Source organism: Leuciscus leuciscus (assembly GCF_965113295.1).
Source record: "Leuciscus leuciscus genome assembly, chromosome: 16".
NCBI classification, from domain to species: Eukaryota; Metazoa; Chordata; class Actinopteri; order Cypriniformes; family Leuciscidae; genus Leuciscus; species Leuciscus leuciscus.
The window spans coordinates 33,313,950-33,326,970 of record NC_138740.1 but is presented as its reverse complement, the minus strand read 5'-3'; the positions used below and the strand labels follow the sequence as shown (position 1 = coordinate 33,326,970).

At 37.6% G+C, this 13,021-nt stretch overlaps 1 protein-coding gene across 2 annotated transcripts in view; it reads right to left on the bottom strand.

Annotated features, from left to right (window-relative positions):
* The window catches only part of wdr7 (WD repeat domain 7), a 114,988-nt gene that overhangs the window by 23,076 nt on the left and 78,891 nt on the right, over positions 1–13,021 (bottom strand). For both annotated transcript variants that reach the window (XM_082141556.1, XM_082141557.1), the window contains exon 21: positions 4,832–5,056. In XM_082141556.1, coding sequence (XP_081997682.1) covers positions 4,832–5,056 — 225 coding nt within the window. The remainder of the gene's footprint in view (positions 1–4,831; positions 5,057–13,021) is intronic.

Below are 13,021 nucleotides of genomic sequence, written 5' to 3'. Positions count from 1 at the left end.
TCATGGACAGATGCACTTTTATGATGGACCGATGCACTTTTATGATGGAGAGATGCACTTTTATCATGGACAGATGCACTTTTATGATGGACAGATGCACTTTTATGATGGACAGATGCACTTTTATGATGGACAGATGCACTTTTATGATGGAGAGATGCACTTTTATCATGGACAGATGCACTTTTATGATGTATAGATGCACTTTTATGATGGATAGATGCACTTTTATCATGGATAGATGCACATTTATGATGTATAGATGCACTTTTATGATGTATAGATGCACTTTTATCATGTATAGATGCACTTTTATGATGTATAGATGCACTTTTATGATGTATAGATGCACTTTTATCATGGATAGATGCACTTATGATGTATAGATGCACTTTTATGATGTATAGATGCACTTTTATCATGGATAGATGCACTTTTATCATGTATAGATGCACTTTTATGATGGAGAGATGCACTTTTATGATGGATAGATGCACTTTTATGATGGATAGATGCACTTTTATCATGGATAGATGCACTTTTATGATGGACAGATGCACTTTTTTAATGGATAGATGCACTTTTATGATGAAAGATGCACTTTTATGATGGATAGATGCACTTTTTTAATGGATAGATGCACTTTTATGATGGCGAGATGCACTTTTATGATGGATAGATGCACTTTTATCATGGATAGATGCACTTTTATGATGGATAGATGCACTTTTATGATGGAAAGATGCACTTTTATGGGCTTCAAATTTTCTCCAGCCATTCACTGCCATTATAAAGCTTGGAAGTTTTTAACATAACTCCGACTGTATTCGTCTGAAAGAATAAAGTCATGTACACCTAGGAAGGCTTGAGGGTGAGTAAATCATGGGCAAATTTTCATTTTTGGGTGAACTATCCCTTTAAGTGGGTGGCACTTCGTCAGATCCAAGATGAAATGATGCAAGGCTGTTTTGGAGAGTTTTAACTACACATCTGAAAAAAGTTAGACAGCCAAGAGAGGAAATCACCTGCAAATTTACTGTCTCATAGTGCTTGGGCCGTCCCGAACAGGTCGAGTCCATTTTTCAGAGTGGACATCTTTGTTTAAGACTTGACTTGGTTTAAATGGATGAATTAATATTGACAAAACATCAGCTGAGCTAATGAGTGGTTAGTTAAAGCAATAAACATGCCACATTAGAGGCTGGGCCACGGGAAGCTAATTAGAGAGAGAGACAGCTTTTAGCCATTAGCTCTAACACTCACAAGCATTTTACTGGAAACCGTCACATGCACACACACACACAGTGATATTAAACGACTCATACAGTCATATAAGACTTTGGTCCCATTATATTTAGCCTGTATTTCCAGTGACCTTATTACTGCAGGACCCTCTGCCCCCTCTCTCTCTCTCTCTCTCTCTCTCTCTCTCTCCGTCTGTCTGTCTGTCTCTCCGGTCAAATCGAAAGTGAAGTTAAAATCAATGGAGTTGAGCTGGAAAGAGAGCCGGCAGATGGAGAGATAGAGAGAGAAACAAAGGGTGTCTAAACAGGGAATGCCTTCAGCACACTGGATTTACAGCAACACACACACACACACCAGAGCTGCACTGCATTAATGTGACATCACTTCCTGTCACTGCAGTGCTGGGCTCGCTTCTCTAACTGCGTTTACTATACGAGGTGCTTCACTTCAGCAATGCTGCATACAATTTTAATATTCTTTATTTAATTTACCAATATAGACATTGGTGGAAAATTATTTATTGACATTTATTTTTATGTTGTGGTCAATAAACAATAAGATTTATCTCAAAATATTTGGATACGCCTATATTATAATATCTGATATTTTATAGTATTGCTGTAAAAATTTATTTTATAACGTATTGTAGATAACCTCTCTCTCTCTCTCTCTCTCTATATATATATATATATATATAAATAACTTAAAATGAAATCATTAAAAAAAAGTTAATGAATTAAAAAAAGTATAATAATAATAATAAAAAAAAGTAACGATTTTTTTTTTACACTGGAATTATTTTCATAACAATTAAACATTTAACTCTAAATGCTGTAATGCTAACAAAAACATTCACTCTCATTATTTTAACTTACACTGAGTTTAATCAAGTGAATAAAAATGCCCTGATATTTGACACACACACACACACACACACACACACACACACACACACACACACACACACACACACACACAGGCCTTTAAAGTGAAAATTGCTTGAGAACTACAGCGTGTGAGACTTCTGAAGTGTGTGTGTGTGCGTGTGTGTGTTTTCCTAGCTGACCTTGTCACTGCCCTCAGGCAAACTACTTTGTTTCTTTATAAAAGTAAAGTAAGACTCATGTATCCACTTTGAGCGCAAACCCACACACACACATTCACGGGTTCAGATTCTCCTAAAGGTCTCAGACGCTTTGACCATCAAACTGACCTTGAAGACAGAAAACACTCCACACACACACACACACACACACACACACACACACACACACACTCTATCACAAAGGCCTGTGTCTCAATCCACTCCTGAGGTCAAAAGTGAGATTGTCAAAAATATTCCAGTGCAATGAATCGATCGCTTCCCAGAATGCACCATAAAAATCAGCTGCACACTACTCTTAACGAACAAGATTTTTACTGTTAATAAAAATATTGAAAAGGCAAAATAGTAGTTACTAAAAATAAAAACAAGTGTCATACACAAAAATGTGTATGTGTATACAGTGTGTGTTGTGTGTGTATTTGTATATTATATATATATCTATAAAAATTAATGGACAAATACACAACACACATTACATATTAGACAAGAATCGACGGACTGATTGAGATGTTACAAAACAAACTAAAAACAAACCACAGTTTGTTTGTTTGTTGCATTTGAGGATAGTAAATGATGAAAACTACAACTAATTTAATTATAAAATAAAAAAACGAATAAATAACCTAAAATACAAATAAAATAATTATTTAACTAAAACTTAACGTTGTTTAATCTAGCGTGAGCCCAAACTGGTGTTCAGACTTTATTCACATCACACTAAACTCCAGTGTGAATGAGACGCAGCCCATCCATCTAAAGAGGAAACCATGAGATATAAGAGATGCACATGTGTGTGTGTGTGTGTGTGTTTTTTATTTTTTTCTGACTGACCTCTATAATCATCATTCCAGCTCAGGGCACTAAACCCTCTCGAAGTTCAACTCTACAGTAATGAAGTGTGTAGTGCAGGTGTCCTTAGGGACCCGATCTGTTAATCACTCTGTTAAACAGAGCAGAGTCAGCAGAGGAGGAGTGTGACGCTCGCTCGAGTGTGTGTGTTTTTGAGGAGGCGTGTGATTATTGCCAACACAGACGCAGAAATCAGACACTCGTTAGTTTGCAGAGGAATTAATCCTGCCCTCGGGTCTGCCTACTGCAATTAAAGCACATTATCACTCATCATAACCGACTGAAGTGTGTGTGTGTGTGTAGAGCCTGGTCTGGACTATCAGAGCAGAATCAGACACAACATTGGTAGCGCTTTATAATAAAGTCCCATTAGGTAACGTTAGTTAAGTAATAATAACCAAAAATGAGCTGTTATAGTTTTGTGTGAGTGAGCTGTGTGTGTGTGTGTGTGTGTGTGTGTGTGTGTGTGTGTGTGTGTGTGTGACGGGCGAGTGAATAGTTGGATCCTCCGCTGCTCAGACCGAAGCCCTCGGGAGCTTGACTGCTGATGTGTGTGTGTGTACGTGTGTGTGTGTGTACGTACTCACAGGTGTGGTGTGGTGTGTGTGTGTGTGTGTGTGTGTGTGTGTGTGTGTGTGTGTGTACTCACAGGTGTGACGGGCGAGTGAATAGTTGGATCCTCCGCTGCTCAGACCGAAGCCCTCGGGAGCTTGACTGCTGATGTGTGTGTGTGTACGTGTGTGTGTGTGTACGTACTCACAGGTGTGGTGTGGTGTGTGTGTGTGTGTGTACGTGTGTGTGTGTGTGTGTGTGTGTGTGTGTGTGTGTGTGTGTGTGTGTGTGTACGTGTGTGTGTGTGTACGTACTCACAGGTGTGGTGTGGTGTGTGTGTGTGTGTACTCACAGGTGTGACGGGCGAGTGAATAGTTGGATCCTCCGCTGCTCAGACCGAAGCCCTCAGGAGCTTGACTGCTGATGTGTGTGTGTGTGTACTCACAGGTGTGGTGTGTGTGTGTGTGTGTGTGTGTACTCACAGGTGTGGTGTGTGTGTGTGTGTGTGTGTGTGTGTACTCACAGGTGTGGTGTGTGTGTGTGTGTGTGTGTGTGTGTACTCACAGGTGTGGTGTGGTGTGTGTGTGTGTGTGTGTGTGTGTGTGTGTGTGTGTGTGTGTGTGTGTGTGTGTGTGTACTCACAGGTGTGGTGGGCGAGTGAATAGTTGGATCCTCCGCTGCTCAGATCGAAGCCCTCAGGAGCTTGACTGCTGATGTGTGTGTGTGTGTGTACTCACAGGTGTGGTGTGTGTGTGTGTGTGTGTGTGTGTGTACTCACAGGTGTGGTGTGTGTGTGTGTGTGTACACTCACAGGTGTGACGGGCGAGTGAATAGTTGGATCCTCCGCTGCTCAGACCGAAGCCCTCGGGAGCTTGACTGCTGATGTGTGTGTGTGTGTGTACTCACAGGTGTGTGTGTGTGTGTGTGTGTGTGTGTGTGTGTGTGTGTGTGTACTCACAGGTGTGACGGGCGAGTGAATAGTTGGATCCTCCGCTGCTCAGACCGAAGCCCTCGGGAGCTTGACTGCTGATGTGTGTGTGTGTGTACTCACAGGTGTGGTGTGTGTGTGTGTGTACTCACAGGTGTGACGGGCGAGTGAATAGTTGGATCCTCCGCTGCTCAGACCGAAGCCCTCGGGAGCTTGACTGCTGGTTCGGGCTCGCGACGGGAGTTTAGGGGGTTCGATCTCCGCGCCGAACTCTGCCCCGATGACGCCGAGCAGGACGATAGCCGTCGCCTGTTTCCTGCGCTCCTCGTACGAGTTACTGATCCTCTTAGCGTTCGGCGGGAGGTTAGACAGACAACCTGCACACACACACAGAAAGATTCACTGAAGACAACATGAAACTGATTCAGATTAACTGAAGACAACATGAAACTGATTCAGATTAACTGAAGACAACATGAAACTGATTCAGATTAACTGAAGACAACATGAAACTGCATTCAGATTCACTGAAGACAACATGAAACTGATTCAGATTAACTGAAGACAACATGAAACTGATTCAGATTCACTGAAGACAACATGAAACTGATTCAGATTAACTGAAGACAACACGAAACTGCATTCAGATTCACTGAAGACAACATGAAACTGCATTCAGATTCACTGAAGACAACATGAAACTGATTCAGATTAATTGAAGACAACATGAAACTGATTCAGATTCACTGAAGACAACATGAAACTGATTCAGATTCACTGAAGACAACATGAAACTGATTCAGATTCACTGAAGACAACATGAAACTGATTCAGATTCACTGAAGACAACATGAAACTGCATTCAGATTCACTGAAGACAACATGAAACTGATTCAGATTAACTGAAGACAACATGAAACTGATTCAGATTAACTGAAGACAACATGAAACTGATTCAGATTCACTGAAGACAACATGAAACTGATTCAGATTAACTGAAGACAACATAAAACTGATTCAGATTCACTTAAGACAACATAAAACTTATTCAGATTCACTGGTCAAGATAAAACTGATTCAGATTCAGTGAAGACAACATAAAAATGATTTAGATTCACTTAAAGCCCATGTTGCAGGTTAGAGTACCCAGTAAGCCAATGTATAGAAAAATAATGTAGGAACTAGATTTAAATATAAACATATACTTATAAAACGCTATTTAGGCTTCTGGAGTCGTTTTTGTGAGAAAATTTTACTTCCGCATTTGAAAACCGCCGAACCGGAAGTGACGTAACGGGAGGGAGAGCGGTCAAAGTAAAGCAATGGATCGCAATGACAGCTCGGAAGCTGGGGAAATTGTAGCCTAAATGTTTATATTTATATAAAACTGATTTAGTTTCACTTAAGACAACATAAAACTTATTCAGATTCACTGAAGTCAATATAAAACTGATTCAGATTCACTGCCCTACTCACATATTTCTGAGAATGTTCAGTGGCAAATGATGTACAGATATACTAAAGCCGCGTTTCCACCACAGGAACTTTCCCCAGGAACTAGGAACTTTGGGCTGGTACTCGATGTGTTTACACCGCAGGAACCAGGGTCTAAATGAAGTTCCGGGTAAATATTTCCCCCTCCGATAGTCCCTGCTCATGAGGTAGTACTTTTTCAAAGTTCAGGAACTTTCAGGGGTGGGACTTGTGCGCTGCGCAAGATGATTGGTTGTGTTCACGCCGCATTTTGGTTGGATGACTCCACGCAGATTAAAAAATCTATTGCGGTTCGTGTCGTGGCTTCATGCAGTAAGAGTTGTCTGTCTGCAAATATGGAATTTAATAAAAAAAAACTGGTGGACTGGCGACGAGTTTCAGGCTTTATTAAGGGTATTTGTGGAAGAGGAAACTTTCTGCGCGTTCGTCCCAGCCATCTCACGGTCAATGTCCGCAATAGCTGAAAACATACAAATTTTATATCTAACGTTAGCATTACGAGCTTACTGAACACGCTTTATCAGTGCTCGTCTCTTTTCTGCCACAGCTTTTATTATTAAGTCATTATGTTTACATATTTTATTGTCATCTATTGCAAGGCACTCCAAACCATGTTACAAATGTACTATAACAGGATTGAAATAGCGCTTTGAGGTTAGTAACAAATAAATATTTACAAGACTATCACTATTTATGATTGATAGACGGGGTTCAGGCTTTTTTTAAGCGTATTTGCGAAAGAGGACATTTTTGCGCGTTCGTCCCAGGCATCTCACATGATAACACTGATAACATACGTTGTCTAATTTTATACGCATACGAGTTTTCTGAACATGCTTTAGTATCAGTGCTCGTCTATTTTGTTTTGTTAATTACCTCGTTAGTAAACCAATACATAACTGCAGCACAGTTTGAATCTCCTCCATACTTATTATAAATGTGGTGCTCAAAACTGATTACTGTCCGTCGCAGACTGGGAGGAGCAGCTGCGCGCAGTTTACCTTCCCGGTACTTTAGACCGCGGTGTAAACGCAGAAAGCAACCGGTCTGGGGCAAAAAAAGTTCCTGGGAAAAAAGTTCCTGGGACAAATTGTTCCGGGTAATTGCGGTGGAAACGCGGCTTAAGTTAAACAAAAAAATTAAATAAATAACAAATAGAAACTATAAATAAATAAAATAAAACAAAATAATTTTCAGAAATACAAATCAAGTAAATTATAATAAATCAATAAAAAAAATTCTTATAAATATAAATAATAAGTATAATGTAAAATTATAAAATAATAAAATAAAACAAAATTAAATAAATCCTTAAAATATATTAAATCCTTACTTAAATATAAGTAAATCATAAAAAAAAGATTAAAAAAAGATAAATTAAATCACATTTTGGAAAATCTAAATAAAAAAAAACCCATTTAATAAATCCTTATCAATTTAAGTAAACCTTGAAAAAAAATTTATGTAAAATAATAAACAGTAATTCTTAAACATGTAAGTAAATATTTAAAGAAATTAGTAAAATAAAATAATAAATCCCAGGAAATAAAAATTAATCCATATAAGCATTTCTTATCAATTTAAGTAAATCCTAAAAAAATTATAAAATAAAATATATATATAAATAGAAAATAAATAATTTTCCAGGAAATTAATATTTCATATGTTGTTTTGTTCTGGTCAGATGAAACTACACTGTAGCAAATGTCTGAATTTATTGTAAATATGTGAGTTTCTATAGTGACACCTGCATATAAAATGCCCTGAATTAAAGCTGCAGCTTCGGCTTTGTGTTCCTGTGTCCTTTAAGTGCTCTGAATGAAGCACAATGGGGTGTGTGTGTGTGTTAGGGTCATGGTCAGGGCCTTGTGCTGGAGGGACACGTGCTCAGGACACACACACACACACACACACACACACACACACACACACACACACACAGTCATTAAGAGACCCGGAGGGGTCTTTGCTTGCGGAAGTGTGGGGTGCGGTCGGATGGGGCTTCTTTTGTTACCAAACGTGTGTGTACCGCAGGAGCCCCTCAAACACGGGACGTGCAATTAGTCACACACACACACACACACACACACACACACACACACACACACACACACACACGTCTGAGGTCACAATACAGACACGCATGACGATGTAGAGCGGTTCATTGAAGAAAACTGCTAGGATGGATCATTGTTTCATTCTCATTTGCTCTCTGCCATTTCTTTGAGTTCAGATGTGTGTGTGGATTTACTGCACTAAACAAAGACACCAATGAAAGTGTGTGTGTGTGTGTGTGACAGAGAGAGAGAGAGAGAGAGAGAGAGAGATATGGACAGACACATACAACAGGGTAAAGCATTGAAACAGCTGAAACTCAAGAAACTCGATGTTGGATGGGAACGATAGACACTGAGTGTGTGACTCACTATCCAATGAGAACCACTTCTGTTTTTATATTCAGTAAAGCTAAATAGATGCAGGAACTACAGACCAACTCAAACCCCAAAACCTGAACGTGATTTACTTAAATAAAAAATTTAAAATTATAATAAAAAATTCTACATTTCTACCTCTGAGGTTTTATCAGATAAAATTCACTTCTGGAGACTTTGTTCCCAACATGTAGATATGAATATGACTATAATATGAATATGAATATATCAACACGGTTGTGGTTATGGTTAATTTAAACTATAAAACGTTTCCAGAACTTGAAATAAAGTAAACGTTAACTAAAATAATATCAAATATATAAAAAAAAAACTAATCTGTGCTGGAAAAAAATATTTGGTCAGTTACTCTTGTATTTACTAAATTTACTATCTTAAACAAATGAGTAGTAAATAATAATAAATAATAGTACTCAGACAAAAGAAAAAAAAAGTTAATATAATAACGTTTAATATAGAAATTTACAATAAAGTTTTGAATAAATTTTATACATAAACAAACCACAGAACTTAGTCTTGATTTCAACTCGTTTATAAAAAAAAAAATCGTATTATTAATTTTTTTCTGCCTCACACTAAAAGGTCTAACCTGATTGGCTCTGTTAATGACATCTCGACTGATTCAATTTGACCTCGGCCTGTTTCTATTGGCTCTCAGCTGACCTCTGACCTCTGAACACTCAGAATCAAACCAGCATCTCTCAGGAAAAGTCCACATCATGATCATAAACGCAGACATGCATCGACAAACTTACAACATGAACGAGACATTTAAAACGATGCAATTCGAAATCATTTAGTGTTTGTTTTGATTTCTTGCGTTTGTTCCTCTTTTATATGTTGCATCTGATAAATGCATGAATGTAAATCTAGTCCAGTTTAGTCTATTTCAGTTCACTGTGTGCAGAGACGTCGTTCTCTATTCAACTCATCTAACTTTATTTTATTTTTTTTATATTATAATTTAAACTTTAAATGTATCATCAATCCCGATGTATTCTCTATATTTACTGGTGTATTTTCTGTGTTTGTAATCCTCTAATGCAGTCGAGATGTTGCAGCAAGTGTTGATTTCACCGTCATCAGAGCAAATGAAACGTGGCAACAGAAATATCTGATAATAAACTGGATTCATAGTTTCACTGCCAAGAGAAATAACTCTCAAACACAATGTAAGAGCATTTCCATGCTTTAGTTATTAGAGAAAATCTTTCCAGGAACATAAACACACACACACACACACACACACACACACACACACACACACACACACACACACACACACACACACACACACACACACACACACACACACACACACACACACACACACACACACACACACACACACACACACACACACACACACACACACACACACACACACACACACACACACACACACACACACACACACACACACACACACACACACACACACACACTCTCTCTCACACTAAAACACTCTCACACACACACATACGGACACTCACACACACACATACGGACACACACACACACACACACACACACACACTAAAACACTCTCACACACACACACATACGGACACACACACACACACACACACACACACTAAAACACTCTCACACACACATACGGACACACACTCAAAAACACACACATCTGGACACACACACTCACTCAAACACCATCTCACACAGACACAGACACACACACACACACACACACAGACACACAAACACACACACTCACTCAAACACACACACTCAAAAACACACACATCTGGACACACACACTCACTCAAACACCATCTCACACAGACACAGACACAAACACTCACTCAAACACACACAAACACCGTCTTACACAGACACACAAACACTCACACACTAAACCACTCTCTCTCTCGCTCACATACACTCACACTCACACTCTCTCTCTCTCTCTCTCTCACACACACACACACACACAGTCACTTCAGGTTGTGTGTATGATATCTGATGTGATATGATCATCTTTGTTTAATCAGTATATGTGCGCTTCTTACCTGCAATATTAAAGATAAAATCAAAGCTATGACAACAAAACAAACACTGAAATATTGATAATCCTCAGAAGAGCAGCACAACACCTGTGTGTGTGTATCCATATGAAGACAGCTGCTATTAATATTACAGTTAGCAGTGTATGGAATACACACACACACACACACTTCTACAGCCGCCTCAGAAGTATCTGTGTGAATATTTGGGGATATTTTGGGGATATTTAATTTAATTTTATCAATCAATAAATTCCTCTTGAAACAAACTTTGTTGTATTATTTTAATTTAATACTGTGAAGCTGCTTTGATACAATCTGTATTGTGAAAAGCGCTATACAAATAAACTTGACTTGACTTGAATATCACTGAACATCACACACGTGTGTATCTGCAGGATCTTCATCATGTTTGAAGCCTCTGTGTGTTTGAATCAGCTGGTTTTACCACAGGTGCATTTCACACTTACAAACTCACTAGATTTTGCTAAAGTGTGTTTGTGCATCTTTCTTTAAAATAAATTACACTTGTTTTAATATTTTATATGTAATTCAGTGACATTTAAATGTTACTAAAAATACTATTTGGTGTCTCAGTATTTAGAGGCCATTCATTGTAAAAGCGATATGAAAGAAACGGCCTTTCCATCTGCAGGTACCTAACATGGCTGCCGGCGTCGATCTGTGTGTGTGTGTGTGTGTGTGTGTGTGTGTGTGTGTGTGTGTGTTCGGCTGAATCAATACCGCGGTGCTGCATTCAAGGTGAAACCAAATCAAACTGTGATGAGAAACACAGCAGACGCACAACACAAATCACACACACACACACACACACACACACACACACACACACACACACACACACACACACACACACACACAAACTGCACACATGGTTGACAAATACTAATAAAGTAATATAAATAATAAAGAAGAAAAAATGTGGCATTTCAAAAATCTCTTAGAATAAAAAACAAAAATATAAATATATACAAATTATAAGCTTTTTTTATATATTATAAAATCTTACATCATAACGTTTCATACTTTTCTATTAATATTATTATCATATAACTATATTGTTTTAAAATATAAATGTAATGTTTAATGAAGTAAAACATAGTTTCTTATACCAGAATCCATTAAAATATATAGTTATGTTTTGAAATTATTTAATAATATCCTATAATGAATATAATATATAATACATGATTATTTATTATAATACAATATTATTATCTTTTGTTGATGAATTCCAGAATAAATAATTACTTTATAGTTTTTTATTCTAGACTGTTATTTTTAAATAATTGTTTATTATACCAGAACCCATTAAAATACATTTATAATAACATTTAAAATCAATTAAATTAATATTATAATATAATAATATATTACAATTACATTATTTTGTTGTCATTAAATTCCGGAATAAATTATTACTTCATAGTTTTTTATTCCAGAATAATGTTTTTTTTATATATACAATTCTTATTTTAATAGGAAAAATCTGATCAAATCAGAGTTTAAACTGCAAATGAAACACACTCTGGTTCAGTGACTGCAGAAGATCAAATGTGGAGTGAATCTTAATTTTGAATGATGTTTTTATTGGTTGATGTTTTTATATAATTCAGCTGCATCATTATCGTCATCTGTCAGTGTTTATCAGTCGGGCTGGTCACTGCTTACAACCACCATAATATTATTAAAAAGATATTGCCATCATTTTAACGTCGACCATTATAATAGGAGAAAATGGCTGGTTTTGTAATATTTCACGTCGGATGCAATAAGCGCCAGAACAAACAGTCTTCAGGATGGATTACACGGTCTCTCGCTCTTCCCTGCGTCGGGAACACCATATTGATTTATGAACAGTATCGACGGCGTATCTTTAATACCAGCTGATCTATTTTAATGTCATTGCAGGTGAATCACATTTGCCGCTCTCCGAGTCCGAAGGGAATCAACAAAAAAAAGCCGGACCGTTTCTCCACGTATATGTTCATTTCCATCTGAAAAAGAGGTGGATTGGGGTGGACGGATAATACAATTATCAAAGCGGAGAGAGGGTCAATTAAACAGAGAGAGAGAGAGAGAGCGAGAGAGAGCTTTCTTACCAGCTGTCTCCACTATGAGGACATTAGAGAGACATTTTATACAAAATTTGAAATTCTCTGCCCTAACTTCATAAAATTAAACAATAAAACACAACTTCAACATTTATTAGGTCAAAAAAGTTATCAAGATACACTGATAACTGTCACAAAAAGAGGGAGGAGTCGTCTAATCAGTGATGCGCTCACACACACACACACACACACACACACACGCTGAATTCTAAACTGTTCATAGAATTATGAAATATTGA